The 15,456-nt window shown below is 38.4% G+C and overlaps 1 protein-coding gene across 4 annotated transcripts in view; it reads right to left on the bottom strand.

Moving 5' to 3' along the window:
* EPC1 (enhancer of polycomb homolog 1) overlaps positions 1-15,456 on the bottom strand; it is a 110,762-nt gene that overhangs the window by 3,590 nt on the left and 91,716 nt on the right. For 2 of the 4 annotated variants that reach the window (XM_055352986.2, XM_004049240.5), the window contains exons 8-14: positions 15,327-15,416; positions 15,094-15,242; positions 13,109-13,461; positions 1,807-1,925; positions 1,658-1,726; positions 670-811; positions 198-561 (exon numbers count right to left, since the gene is read on the bottom strand). In XM_055352986.2, the coding sequence (XP_055208961.1) occupies positions 198-561; positions 670-811; positions 1,658-1,726; positions 1,807-1,925; positions 13,109-13,461; positions 15,094-15,242; positions 15,327-15,416 (1,286 nt within the window). The remainder of the gene's footprint in view (positions 1-197; positions 562-669; positions 812-1,657; positions 1,727-1,806; positions 1,926-13,108; positions 13,462-15,093; positions 15,243-15,326; positions 15,417-15,456) is intronic. The other 2 variants (XM_019035343.4, XM_004049239.5) reach the window with 1 other exon arrangement.

Genomic DNA, 15,456 nt, shown 5'->3' with positions numbered 1-15,456 from the left:
TTCAAATTCTTAATATTTAATTAAGTGTTCAAGAACTGTTTAGTTCTTGAATAAATAAGTGATCAATTCTCAACTATACATTTTCAATGTATAAAAGGAAAAGAACAAGAAACACAAAGAAATAGGTAAAGAACAATGCTGGAGGACTGAAGTTAGATCTCTTATTCCAGGTATGTTAGGCTAAAATAACTACTCACCTTGGAACTGAATCTACAGAGGATGAAGATGGGACCTTGGAAACTTGACAGTTTGCTGCAGCGGCCAGCTTTAAGGCAGATGATGGAACAGCACTTAAAGTCCTAGGTATATGTCGTGCATTTATTGGGGCAATAGAGTTTACAGTGGCAACTGATGAAGGTACAGTTAATCGAATGTTGTTCCCAATCAGAACCTGAGTTGTTGCAGAATTGGCAGCAGTTACTTGATGACTCAGTGCACTGTGGGAACTTGAAGTCTGTGTAATATTTGAAGGCTGTAACAAAGCTGAACCTGCCGTTGATGGACTTGTATGTACAAGTGCTGTTGGTGTAGTACTACTGAGGTGTAAGCCCTTGTATACTCCTAGAGAGAAAAAGAAAGAAACATCTAAACAATGTACAACTTTGCTGTTTATATTATAGATATATGTTATAAATATAACCCAAACAATTTAAATGTCTTTATTCTTACCTGAGGCTGGAAGGACGCCATTCACCCCGATTCCAAGCACCACATCATCCTTCATCTTGAATCCCATCAGTTGTTCTGATGTCACCAAAGCAGAAGCAGCAAACTGTGCACTAGCAGAATCCAAAGTCTTAGAAACAAAACCCTAAAAAGAAAATACAAAAGAAATCTAATCAGTATCACTTAGTATCAAATCAATATCAAAACTACACATGCATACCAAAATCAGTTTGAATATAAGTAAAAATGGCAAACCACTGAAATCTTTTTTTTAGTACCTTGAGATGCAACAGTAATTATATCTCTTTTGATAGTCATATATTTGAAAAATGAAAAGTAATCTAAGTTATAAATTTTGCTTCATATGTGACAATATATAATATGTATAAGTCAATTACCAAAATAAGCCTTCTATAATGTGGAAACAGCAAACCTCCAACACAAAATGTTGGACAAGAAATATGCTAGTAAACATTTCAGTGATTTGCAAATCCATATAATGAATAAATGAATATGTCAACTTCCTTCACCTAACTTATACACACACACATATGTATACACACACAATGAAAGGCACCTTTGGGATAAGATAACTATCCCTTTAGAAATGGAAGTAACAAAATATCACATAATTTAACCTAGAAATTGATAGGCCCCTCAACTTTTTAAAAATATATTTTTCCTGCAAGATGCATAGAGACTCAAACCTCAGCCTTTATGCCCTACATGTGTTTAACTGCCAAACGTTTATCATGCTTTAGGTTTAAAAGTTCTCTCTTTCAACAGTTGGAGAGGTTATTTTTGCATAATTTTAAAAGCCTTAATAATAATTAACATGCCCAAGAGAATGAACTGGGTGGGGTTATATATTCAAGAGGTACATTAATGGACTACAGGTCAGACGGGAAGACAGTATCTTCATCTCATTTAACTAAGTGCTTTAGTTTTACTTTTTAAAATAGGGAGCAGAGGCAACAGCTTCCATACTCACCTGTAGTGTTCTTTCTAAACCCTGTACATTCAGGCGAAAGCCACTTTTCTGCTGGTTAGATGCAAGGTTCTATGACAACAGTTGGTAATTAGAGATGAACTCTGGTGGGAAACAATGAGGGATAATCATAAGACAGACAAATCCCTCACCTGTGATGTGTTGGTGGAGGAATTACTATTTGCTTGCTGTTGCTGAATTTGTGCAAGCTGCTGTTTCTGCATGAGTGCCAGTTGCTGTTGATGTTGCTGGTATTGTTCGGCTGTAAATGCTGAACATAAAATAAAGAAACACTTTATAAAAATGCCCAGCTGTCATGTATGTCTTACAGTTCTAAAACAAAAATTCTGCATTAAATCTGTGCAAAATTGAAGCATCTGACAAAGGATCATGATCCTGCTAAAGATCACTTCCAAATGAAAATTTCTGCGTTTCTGCTACCACATTTAACAGGAGTGGCATGAATTTAAAGAAAAAAAAAATTAAACTTCCCGAATTAAACACAGGAAAGAGAACTGCTCACTTCCCAAATTTCAACACTACTATTTTTTTTTTAAGCTGTGACACTTGTTCTACACAGTGTAGAAAGGTAGTATCAGCTTTTAAAATCCATAGATTTGGAATTCAACTTTGCACTGGGCTTGAGAGAATATCTGATAATTACCATTTGGTTTCTATTTAATCCATATCTTCCCAAGGCATTCAGATGATCCCTAATGGCTCTGTGTATATATACTAATAGTTCTACATATTTTCTAATTGTAGTCATTAAAAAATTTTCCTCTATATGAAAGATTACAGTTGTTGGTTGGTTTATTGCTTTTTTTTAAAGAACTCATCCTTTAAGTTTAACAGGAAGAAAAGAGGCTCTAATGTTAAGGTTAATTAATTTTCCCCACCCAATTAACCCACCTGGAAAAAATCCAGTCAATAAGAACGGAGTTGTTTATGTTGATTTACTGTACAGAATGATGTCTGAGGAAAGACACTGTGTTATGCTACTTATGTTTGTCTATGGAGAGCTCAGTTCTAAAAAAAACAAACAAAAAAATGTTCATTTATTACCCCCCCAAAAAAGTGTGTGCAGTTTTTAAAAAGGAAACCTTTTTCTCTTTTTTGCCAATTAAAAAAAAAAAAAGCACATACAATCACAATACCTCTGATTTTAAAGGCGTCTTTAAGAAGCCTGTGATGTTTGTTTGAGTAAGAATTATTTTAAAACAAAAAAAGGTTTATCATGCATCCCTGGCTACCAGGGAATCTATAAATCATGCACATTTCCTCAATCTAAAGTTTAATGTTTTCAAAATACTGTCACCTAATTTGTTGTTTAACTTCAGTTTGATAATTTAGTTAGAATATCACTTCAAGTTTTATACTTTTCACTTATATAACTCATGAAGAATCTTTCTTTATCCTCCAGGATATACTTTCTGCCTGGTACAACTAGAAAATTAGGTTAGGTACAAATTCTGCCATATTTTGAATGGATCAGAAAATTGTGAAATAATATTCAAGAAAACCTAATAAGTTATTAGTATCTACACAGGTTCTTGAGTTGAACTAAGTTCTTGGGCTATAAGGGCAAAAAATGTTGAAAATTGGTTTTCTTATTTTCTGTGTGTGTTAAAATCTGTTTAGTTGATATCTGCCCTTTGATGAGCTCCTTTTCCTACTATGTTCGTAATTCACAAATCTGCAATCTATAGAAAAGATTTTTATTAATAGAATGCTCCCTAAATATTGACATAAAAATAACTGTCAACATGATCATTTCCATATAAACAGAAATGTGTTGTACCAAAACTTGAAGAAAATCTAAAAAAAAGTCAATGCTGCCCTAAAACAATTTCATAGTTAATATTTCTCATGTTTAAAAAAAATCCACGAAAATTATTTAAATGTAAGAATCCTTGACTCACTAGATACTTTTGCCAATATATTTGTGAGATTTACAGTTTAATTTCCTAAGTTTGAGTGTGTTGCCTAAGCCTTGGCTTTTCTAGTAGGGAATGCTCAGTAAATTTAAAAGCAAACAAACCATTTTTGGAAGGTCAGGTCATCACATATATAGAAAAACAATAATTTAGCATTCACTGAATGTCTATGTATTAAAAAGTCCATATATATGAAAGAAAGTATTCTTTTGTAGAACTTTGCTGGCATGTGTGTTTAATTAAACATTTATCAATAACTAATTAGAAATCAATGTGAATAAAGTCCAAATATTTTTGCCTTATTTAACATCTTAATCCTGAGTCTTTGAAGATCTTGTGAATTTCACTTCTTAACAACTGTTAACTTCTTCCTAATACAGACTTGGAAATAAAAATGCAATCAAGGCCAGGCGCGGTGACTCACGCCTGTAATCCCAACACTTTGGGAGGCCGAGGTGGGTGGATCACGAGGTCAGGAGTTCGAGACCAGCCTGGGCAAGATGGTGAAACCCCGTCTCTATTAAAAATGCAAAAGTTGGCTGGGCGCGGTGGCTCACGCCTGTAATCCCAGCACTCTGGGAGGCCGAGGTGGGCAGATCATTAGGTCAGGAGATTGAGACCATCCTGGCTAACACAGTGAAACCCCATCTCTACCAAAAAAAATACAAAACAAAAATTAGCCGGGCGTGGCGGCACGTGCCTGTAGTCCCAGCTAGTTGGGAGGCTGAGGCGGGAGAATGGCGTGAACCCGGGAGGCGAAGCTTGCAGTAAGCCGAGATTGCGTCACTGCACTCCAGCCTGGGTGACAGAGCAAGACTCCTTCTAAAAAAAAAAAAAGGAAAAAGCAAAAATTAGCTGGGTGTGGTAGTCCCAGCTACTCAGGGGGCTGAGGCAGGAGAATCGCTTGAACCCGGGAGGTGGAGGTTGCAGTTAGCTGATATCACACCATTGCACTCTAGCCTGGGTGACAGAGTGAGACTCCGTCTCATAAAAAAAAAAAAAATGCAATCAACATTTTAGATTACTATGTTAGCCTATTTGTTAGATATTGCTGTCTTCTACAGAGTCTAGTTATGAAATTTTTCCTGGACGCTTTTGGCAAATAGTCTAGGAGAAAGGCACAGAGCAACCCTTAAGCTGTAAGTGGTGGTAATAATAACTATGGTCTAGGGGCCAAAAGACCTTGACATTCTTAGTCCTCAGCTCTATCATAATTAGCTGAGTATTCCTGAGAAAGTAAATCTTTTGGGACTCTGTGTCTTCATCTAAAATGAGAAAGACAGGCTGGGCGCAGTGGCATACGCCTGTAATCCCAGCACTTTGTGATGCCGAGGCAGGTTGATCACCGGAGGTCAGGAATTTGAGACCACCCTGACCAACATGGTGAAACCCCATCTCTACCAAAAATACAAAAACTTAGCCAGGCGTGGTGGCACATGCCTGTAATCCTAGCTACTCGGGAGGCTGAGGCACGAGAATCGCTCGAACCCAGGAGGCAGAGGTTGCAGTGAGCCGAGACCGCACCACTGCACTCTGGCCTGGGCCACAGAGCAAGACTTCATCTTAAAAATAAATACATAAATAAATAAAATGAGAATGAGATTAAATTAGGTGATCATTAAGGTCCTCTTCAGCTATGAGATGCTAAGGTTTTACATTTCTTCTGAGAAATAAAGTTCAATTCCTAAAGAAGGTCCCAGTGTGAATGAGTAGAAAAACCTGTACCAAGGTAATAAATATGGGCAAAAGAAATCTGAACCTCAGGTCATGATACCATTATAACCTGAAAGTCTAACCAAATGCTAAATGGAAATAAGACAAAAATGACCACGCTCACCCTCTCTAAATGTCTATGAATGGATTGAGATATCAAGGTAGAACATTTTTAGGTTGTATGTCTACTTCCTGATATGGTATGAGAATCAAGTTTGTAATTCCCACAAAGGTGGACAAGATGGTTGTTGTTGACAGATGACCAAACCTACAGTCAGAATCCTTTCACAAAACCAAAAAATTTTGAGGTCAGGAAGGACTCTCAGAGATTGTAGGATTTCTTCCTACAACCTCATCTAGAGATGAAGAAACTTCTGAGGTCACACATATGTAACAGTGGAAGGAAAAGAGAACCCCAAAGCAATGAGATTTTAAATTGAAAAATAGACAAAAATTCTTGGATTTAATATTTACAAGAAATCTAACTTCTGATGTACCAACAATACGAATCAAGTGCTTAACAAGCCTGCACACATAGAGCACCTGACAAACAAGGGTCTATGCAAGGAGAATCCTATGTGTGGGACAGGATTAAAAGCTCCAAATATTTAACCAGGAACGGGACTAGGAAAGGAAGCATGATAGGACTTCAACTGGGTGAAGGCCATTATGATGCTGGAGGGGGAGCAAACTCACTAGGTATGCTTCCATGAGCAAACCAGGGACCTGCAGGTTTTAATTTAAGAAGGCAGTTTTTGGTTCAATACATAGACAAACTTTCTAACCAAGATCCTCAAATAACTCAATCTAGAAAGTTGTTGAATTTAGCTTCACTAGAAATACTTAGGCAGAAGTAGAAACTACCTTTGTTTTGGTAGCTTCTGAGTAACCAATTCTCTTGGGCAGAAATTTTTTTTTTGAGACAGGGTCTCACTCTGTTGCCTAAGCTGGAGTGCAGTGGTGTGATCTGGGCTCACTGCAGCCTTTACCTCCTTGGGCTCAACTGATCCTCCCACCTCAGCCTCCCAAGTAGCTCTAGCTCGGACTACAGGCGAGCATCACTATGCCTGGCTAATTTTTGTATTTTTTTGTAGAGATGGGTGTTTCACCATGTTGCTCAGGCTGGTCTTGAACTCCTTGGGCTCAAGCAATTCACCTGCTTTGGCCTCCCAAAGTGCTGGGATTACAGGCGTGAGCCACTGCGCCCGGCCTAAGACTCTCTGAGTCCATTTGTACTACAGGGAAGCCATGGTATGGTACACCAGCAACTGGAACAGCCTATAGTTCAGACTGCTGCTCTGTGCACTGCACTCTTATAGCTAAAGGTGATCAACTGAGATGATCAAAGGAGTGCAGCTGAGGGGAAAGTGATGGGTGCTAAGGAAACATTCAGCTGTGAAAGATGGAGTTTAGATTACCAAAATGTACACTTTTTTTTTTTTTGAGAGGGAGTCTCGCTCTGTTGCCCAGGCCTCCCGGGTTCAAGCGATTCTCCTGCCTCAGCCTCTCAAGTAGCTGGGATTACAGGCGTGTGCCACCACACCAGGCTAATTTTTGTATTTTTAGTAGAGACGGAGTTTTCGCCATGTTTGCCAGGCTGGTCTTGAACTCCTGCCCTCAAGTGATCCACCTGTCTTGGCCTCCCAAAGTGCTGCGATTACAGGCGTGAACCACAGCACCTAGCCCCTCAAAATGTATACTTTGTTTTTAATAACAAAACCAAAAGTAACCCCAAATGCCTAAAGACCCTGAATTAGAAATTTCTTTTAGTACACAGGCCAAACATTATTTTAATATAAAACAAAAGGTAAAATGATTCTTCATGTAGTTATTAAAGTATGATCTCCTAATTAGTGAGACTGAGTTGACAGGGTTCACGAGCCTTATCAGCCATCTAGAAATCTAATTTGAAAACCAAAGTTTGTTTTAATTCATTTGTTGGCAAACTATGACCAGACCTGACCTCATCTGGCCGTGAATGACTGAACATGAGATTATTTGCAGTCAAATATTCCTCTTAGTGTGAATATTCTTGCACTTTATTATATGACTATAGAACTATTAATGTATTTTACTACAGGTGCTACTCCAGACTCTGCTACAGATGTTATATAATAATCCACCTTCTATAGTAAAAAAAATTCTGAGGCTGGGCGCAGTGGCTCACGCCTGTAATCCCAGCGTTTTGGGAGGCTGAGGCAGGCGGATCACAAGGTCAGGAGTTCGAGACCAGCCTGGCCAATATGGTGAAACCCCGTCTCTACTAAAAAATACAAAAATTAGCCAGGCGTGGTGGCACGCACCTGTAGTCCCAGCTACTTGGGAGGCTGAGGTGGGAGAATCGCTGAACCCGGTAGGCGGAGGTTGCAGTGAGCCAAGATCGTGCTACTGCACTCCAGCCTGGGCGACAGAGTGAGACTCTGTCTCAAAAAAAAAAAAAAAGAAAAGAAAAAAAACTTATGAATTTTGGAACACATTTGAATAAAGTCAAGGTCCTGCAAATTCACAAAATCTTACAAAATATTCAGTGCTCAAATCTAGAGTTCCTTTTCCACAGTAAGATTAAGATGTTATGTTGCAAACTAAATTGCACTAAGTTACAGATATTAAGACTTGGAACATATCATTCTAACCATATATCTCTTACTCGTTTATAAAAATAAACCAAATCTTTACTGCAGATATGAGAGCTTAGAAAAATAATTCAGAATGCTGGTGAAATTTTACTGGAAATTAGGAATTCACATATTGAACACAGAATTGTAGCTTAAAAATCACTTTGTTTCCAGTCTTTCTGAATTATATAAGGACTCTTACATAAGAGTCCTTATGCAAATGCATAGTCAGTCACTGAACACTCAAATTCCCAAGGTGCTTTTGTATTAAAAAAAAAAAAACACAACTGTATTTGGAAACTGTCCAAAATCACCTATTAACTGAAGATTATTAAAAATATACAATTTATCCTTAAGTACTAAAACCTAGCCCCCAAAATTCCATATACACATACGGTCTTTCCCAGTTCCTTACCACTGTGTTATCCTGCTGCATGGTATCCAGAGGACCAAGCACTCAACACACCTAACTCACACAATACTCAGGTATTAGGAAGCCTGATACCGGACTGCTCAGGCTACACAAATATGCAAAATAGTCCAGAGTGGGAAGGAAAGTAAAAAAGATTCTGAGTAGTTGAAACAGACTATAAAATCAGCATATTAAAGCTCATGCACTTTACTAAAATGTACTTCTATTATCTTCATTTAGAATTTCCTATTTAACTTAGCCTCCCAGCACTTTGGGAGGCTAAGGCAGGCAGATCACTTGAGGTCAGCAGTTCAAGACCAGCTTGGCCAACATGGTGAAACCCCGTCTCTACTAATACAAAAATTAGCTGGGTGTGGTGGTGCGCACCTGTAATCCCAGCTACTTGGGAGGCTAAGGCATGAGAATCACTTGAAGCCAGCAGGCAGAGGTTGCAGTGAGTGAGATCACGCCATGGCACTCCAGCCTGGGAGACAGAGTGAAACTGTATCTCAAAAAAAAGGCTAGGCACGGTGGCTCACGCCTGTAATCCCAGCATATTGGGAGGCCGAAACGGGTGGAGCACAGGGTCAAGAGTTCAAGACCAGCCTGGCCAAGATGGTGAAACCCCGTCTCTACTAAAAATACAAAAATTAGCCAGGCATGGTGGCGGGTGCCTGTAATCCTAGCTACTCGGGAGACTGAGGCAGAGAACTGCTTGAACCGGGGAGGTGGAGGTTGCAGTGAGCTGAGATCATGCCACTGCACTCCAGCCTGGGAGACAGAGCAAGACTCTGTCTCAAAAACAAGACAAACATAAAAACAATGATTGAATAATCAGAAATGGCTATACTATAACTCGCATATTTGGCTTAAGTAGCAGGAAAGCTTATCAGCTGACTTGTATTTTACACAATAGTTAACTTCCAAACTCATAAACAACTTGGGCATCTCTAATATGAACGTCTGAAATCTGAAATGCTCCAAGAACCAAAACTTTTTCTGCATTGACCTGATACTACAAGTGGAAAATTCTACACCTGGCCTCATGTGATGGGGCCACAGTCAAAATGCAGTCAATACTTTGTTTCATGCATAATTTTTATTATTTATTTATTTTGAGACGGAGTCTTGCCCTGTCACCCAGGCTGGAGTGCAGTGGCATGATGTTGGCTAACTGCAACGTCTGCCTCCTGGGTTCAAGTGGTTTTCCTGCCTCAGCCTCCTGAGTAGCTGGAATTACAGGCACCCACCACCACGTCTGGCTAATTTTTGTATTTTTAATAGAAACGTGTTTTGCCATGTTGGCCAGGCTGGTCTTGAACTCCTGACCTGAGGTGATCTCAGGCGATCTGCCTGCCTCGGCCTCCGAAAGTGCTGGGATTACAGGCGTGACCCGCTGTGCCTGGCCTGACTCTTCTGTTTTAATAAGCCCAACACTGCCAGTTTTTCTGCTGGCATCAGACTACATCAGAGTTTCTTTGGTTAAGTGCCAGAGGAAGTAGTCTGGTTTGTATGTGGGGGCCATGCTGTATGAAAATTAAAAATTATCTTTAAAATCACAATTACTACTGAATGAGGTAAGATGCTTAACCTATGAATAAAGTGGCAATGCGGGCACTCACGCCGTAAGAGGACCAACACATTCAACTTCCCCTACTCCAGGCTCACTCTGGAGAATATATTCTTTCAGTAAATTGTATTTAGAATTCTGTTTAACATTTGAGCTGCTACATTTTCTCTTTTTTTTTTTTTTTTTTTTTTGAGATGGAGTCTCATTCTGTCGCCCAGGCTGGAATGCAATGGCACAATCTCGGATCACTGCAACCTCTGACTCCCAGGTTCAAGCCATTCTCCCTGCCTCAGCTTCCTGAGTAGCTGGGATTACAGGCGCCTGCCATCATGCCCAGCTAATTTTTGTATTTTTTAGTAGAGACCAGGTTTCGCCATATTAGCCAAGCTATTGTGGAACTCCTGACCTCAGGTGATCTGCCCGCCTCGGCCTCCCAAAGTACTGGGATTACAGGCATGAGCCACCACACTTGGCCTAAATTTTGTTTTTTTTTCTTCAGGGGCCTGGAGTTGGATTAAGTGAAATGCACTTATGATATGGGTGCATTGTAATATACTTTATAGAGTATGCAGAGAAAAGCTTTAGGTCTCTGGAATATTCACAAATATAAATGAACAGTGTTACCCTACAGTAGTCTGTAGGTATCTATCCTCTATGTATTAGAAGATCTAGCAAAATTTAAGGAGAAATTGAAAATAATTAAGACAACAGGAAAAGAAAATAGATAAACTCATTTTTAAAAAGTAGTATTGAGGCTGGGTGCAGTGGCTCACCCCTGTAACCCTAGCACTTTGGGAGGCCAAGGCAGGATGATCACTTGAGGCCAGGAGTTCAAGACTAGCCTGGGCAACATAGAGAGACCCTGTCTCTCACAAAAAATTAGCCAGTCATGGTGGCATATGCCTGCAGTCCTAGCTACCCAGGAGGCTGAGGTTGGGGGATCACTGAGCCTGGGAAGTTGAGGCTGCAGTGAGCCATGACTGTGCCACTGTACTCCAGTCTGGGTGACAGAGAAAGATCCTGTCTTAAATAAATAAATAAATAGTTGTATCGCATATATGGAGGAAAGAAATGATAAAGAAGAAAAATTACAAGGTTACTAATGATTTCTTTTCAGCTAAGCTTTTGGTAATGCTCATCTTTTAATGTTCTTTGGCAAACACAAATCAAACAATTTTTACAACTGTTATTAATATGCCTAAAGCAGTATAGCAAAACATTTTTCATAAAAAAAGAGCATTATAAAATCCTTAAATATTTAGGATAGTTATACACTTCAACTTCTCTATTTAAGGGGTGGAGAAGATGGAGATTGATGGAACATGCCTATTTTCTGAGAAGTCTCAAAGAATTTTTACAGCTTAGAAAGCTTAATTATCAGGGTAACCTATGACAGGTTTATACTGTTAAAACCTCTACACTAACACTATATGTAAGTCTTTATTGAAAAGTTCTTTATTTTGATTCTTAAGACTATAAAAGTAGAGAGAAACTGGCTTTTGGTGATAAAGACAGTAACATTAATGGGATTATAAATAAGCTGTTAGGCCCTAAAATAGCTTTATCTTCCAGTTGATTTCTGAATTGTGATTATTTTTCTCATGAGCTGAAAGACTTCCATTTCATAGAAGTACAGCTGACCCTTGAATAACATGGGTTTGAACTGCCTGGGTCTACTTATTTGTAAATTATCTTCTGCCTCTGTCACCTCTCAGATGACAAGACCAACCCCTCCTCCCCCTCAATGTGAAGACGACAAGGATAAAGACCTTTATGATGATCCACTTACACTTAATGATTAGTAAATGTATTTTCTCTCCTTTATGAATTTCTTTTTTTTTTTTGAAGTTTGGTTTTGCTTTGCTGTGAAGGCTGGAATGCAGTGGCATGATCTTGGCTCGCTGCAGCCTTGACCTTCTGGGCTCCTACCACCTCAGTCTCCTGAGTAGCTGAGACTACAGGTGCTCACCACCACACCCAGCGAATTTTTGCATTTTTTGTAGAGATGGGGTTTCACCATGTTGCCCAGGCTGGTCCTGAACTCCTGGGCTCAAGCAATCTGCCCACTTTAGCCTCCCAAAGTGCTGGGATTACAGGCATGAGCCACCATGCCTGGCTCTATAAATTTCTTAATAACATGTTCTTTTTCCTAGCTTATTTTAAGAATGAAGTACAGAATACATATAACACACAAAACATGTATGTTTGGACTGTTTATGTTAACGGACTAATGGACTGTTTATGTTATTGGTAATTCTGGTCAGGAGCAGGCTATTAGTCAAGTTTTTTGGGAGTCAAAAGTTATACATGAATTTTGGACTGCAATTAGGGGGTGCCCCTAACCCTCATGTTGTTCAGGGGTCAACTGTACTTTTTATTAACCGCCAAGTAAATTAGTTTATGGAACATTTTCTGGAGGTCTTTAAGAATCAGAGCAAATGTTCATATTTATGAAGCAACTTAACTATAACCCTACACGGTGAATTAGGGGAATGATAAATATCTTCACAGTCCTCAGATTACCTTTACAAAAATCAGTAGTAACATAATTCAATGGTGAATTTCTACAATATATAGGCTTCAAATAACACAAACTTATGCTTTAAAACAGACAGCTAAGATTATAGAAATATTTTAAATAAACAGCATTTATTTTAGACACATTTCAAATAGAAGCCACAATAATCAAATAGATATTATCTGAAAACATTTCAAAAATATTAACCCTTTAAATGTTCTCCTCTGAAAAATTAGTTTATCTTTAACAAATTATTCTGAATTATTGTGTCAACATATAAGGTTATGCATATATATTCACTTGCTGGTCTCTATGTTAAAGCAAACTAGGTAAAAACTAGAGAAATATCTGAACATAAAATGGTTAACAATTTACGGCCCATTTTCTTCTCATATTATTGAAAAATACGATAAATCTTGTGGTTCACGGACTATATCCAGGAAACAAATGTCACATATTAAATAGAAATAAACCATCTTTGTATGCAGGTATGTTTAAATGAAGACACACACATACAAACTCCTATAGCAACAGGATTCAAATAAATACTTAGACCAAGATTTTTTTTTTTAACTGTTTAAGAGAAAAGGACTTTAAGCCATAAATGTAACAGACCACATAGTCAAACAAATGGCAAATGGTTGGATCTGACATTTCTATAGAAACGTACATCGTAACAGTCAACATACCAAAGTGTGCTGAACCACTGCTACTTTTACTTTGCGTAGAGGTACTGCATGTCTGGGTCCCAGGTTGTGCTGTTCCTGTTCGGTTTATACTCCTATATAATTTTCTACAGGAGAGTTCATCATTGTCACTGTCATGTAGGGATGGTGTCCGAGGCCTAAAATGCCGCCATCTACATGATTTGATATTGACTAGTATCTGACTGAGGTCTTTAGAGAAAGATTTGTCCGAGGTATTTGTTTCTGAGGTATTGGCAAACTGATTGACTGGAGAATGTTGTGGTGAGGAAAGCATTTCCAAATCCAGATGGTGAAATACACTGTCATAATCTGAATGAGCTCTGTCCAGTAAGACCCTATTAAAAAATCAGACAAGAAACAGTTATTTAAAATAGCTATTCAAAGATTATATATTAAAGCTTTTTCTTTTTACCCCCAACTGCCAAAAGGCCAACTCATACTGAATATCTAAAAGCTTTAAAGTTGATTATTTTAGTATTTGGTTCTTATAGGCTACAACCTCAATTTCTAATAAAAGTTCTTTTAACAAATTGTTTTTCAACTAAAGATTTTCACTTCCATTACAAAGCACCAAAATGAATGCTTTATAAAATGTTGCGAACACATTTATTCTATATTTGAGCAAAAACTTCATTCCTTTGGGGGGGAAAGGGAGAAGAGAGAAGAAAAGCAACAAAAAACATAGTATACCATTAACATTTCTTATAGACAAAATATTTGAGATCCACTACTCTAGAGGATATATTCTTATGTTATTGATTGATTGATGGAGATGGAGTTTTACTCTGTCACCCAGACTGGAGTGCAATGGTGCGACCTTGGCTCACTGCAACCTCCGTCCCGGGGTTCAAGTGATTCTCCTGCCTCAGCCTCCCGAGTAGCTGAGATTACAGGCACCTGCCACCATGCCCAGCTAATTTTTGTGTTTTTAGCGGAGACAGTGTTTCCCCATGTTGGCCAGGCTGGTCTCAAACTCCTGACCTCAAGTGATCCACCCACCTTGGCCTCCCAAAGTGCTGGGATTACAGGTGTGAGCCACCATGCCTGGCCTCTTATGTTATTTATATAAACATTATAAATGGCTCCAAGTCAAAATAATAACATTGATTAATGTTAGTAATAGAATAAAATATAGCTAACGTAGAGAATTTTCACTGCTCCTGATGTCAGCAGTGATGGAAACAAAACGGACTAAATAAAATGTATTTTAGTGCCTAGATAATTCTTAACCAATGTTTAAATAATAAAAAAAAACCCTCTGCAATTAAGAGTTAAAGATGAAAAAAATATATGTATAAGCCATTAGTTTATCATAAATATACGCTTGGGTTTCTTCCTGAAAAAGCACCTTGATACTATTATTTGCTTTCCCTTTTAATTTTCCCCGCACATTATACATTAACGTCTCTCCATTCCTTGAGTTTATGTGTTTTGCTATTTGTTTCCTGTCCCCATACAAACAACTCGCATAAAGGCATTTAGAGTATGAAGGAAGGAATTCTACAAGGTTTAAACAAAGGAAGAACAATCAGATCATGACAAACTGGGATGTCAAGATCAGGTTATGCATGGATCCTTTTCATTGTCAGGTCAAACCCATTATACTAGCTAGTGTGAAACAACTTTTTTGCAGTTTCTTTAACTTAATACACTGTGTGCAATCAGGATTTACACTTGTCTTCATCTGTTGCCCTTTCTCACAATTCTACCCCTTGATAATTTATCTGAGGTTTTCCACCTTGGGGAGAAGAGCAGGTCCACTAGGGACCCAATAGAGTTATGTCAAAAACTATGGATGTGTAAGAAGCAGGTAGCACAGCAACAAAAATATTTTAGTCAACAAATCAGTTAAGAATAGCAAATAGGAACTAATGAGTTGTTCAGAGGGATTACCTGACTTTAAAAGTTAGATTCAATCACCCTAATGCCTAAAATATCCTTCTGCTAGGAATACAGAAATACCTTACCTTCCACCGCGCCCAACCCGTCTTCGTGCAAATCCAATACACCTTTGGGGTACGGTGAGAGTAGTTAAGCAGTATCTATATCGCACATCCCCTAATCCTCCATCTTTAGGACTAGTCCAAGGCCAGTTGCCAGTTTGGTCTAAGTGAGGCTTAAAAAAAAAAAATCCAAATTATTTAATTTTGTCAGTTAAAGGTAAATAGTTTGTTATTTACAAAGACACTCTGAAACTTACAGCATAGTACTGACAGCCTGCTTTCCTACGGAAAGCAAAAGGACCATCAGGATCATTGTCTTCCTCAGCTTCCGAAGAGCCAGACAAAACCTTTAAATGAAATAAAGAAAGTAGGTCAGATACGTGACTT

This window comes from Gorilla gorilla, chromosome 8 (assembly GCF_029281585.2).
Source record: "Gorilla gorilla gorilla isolate KB3781 chromosome 8, NHGRI_mGorGor1-v2.1_pri, whole genome shotgun sequence".
Classification (NCBI taxonomy): domain Eukaryota; kingdom Metazoa; phylum Chordata; class Mammalia; order Primates; family Hominidae; genus Gorilla; species Gorilla gorilla.
This window is presented reverse-complemented; position numbering and strand designations above follow the sequence as displayed.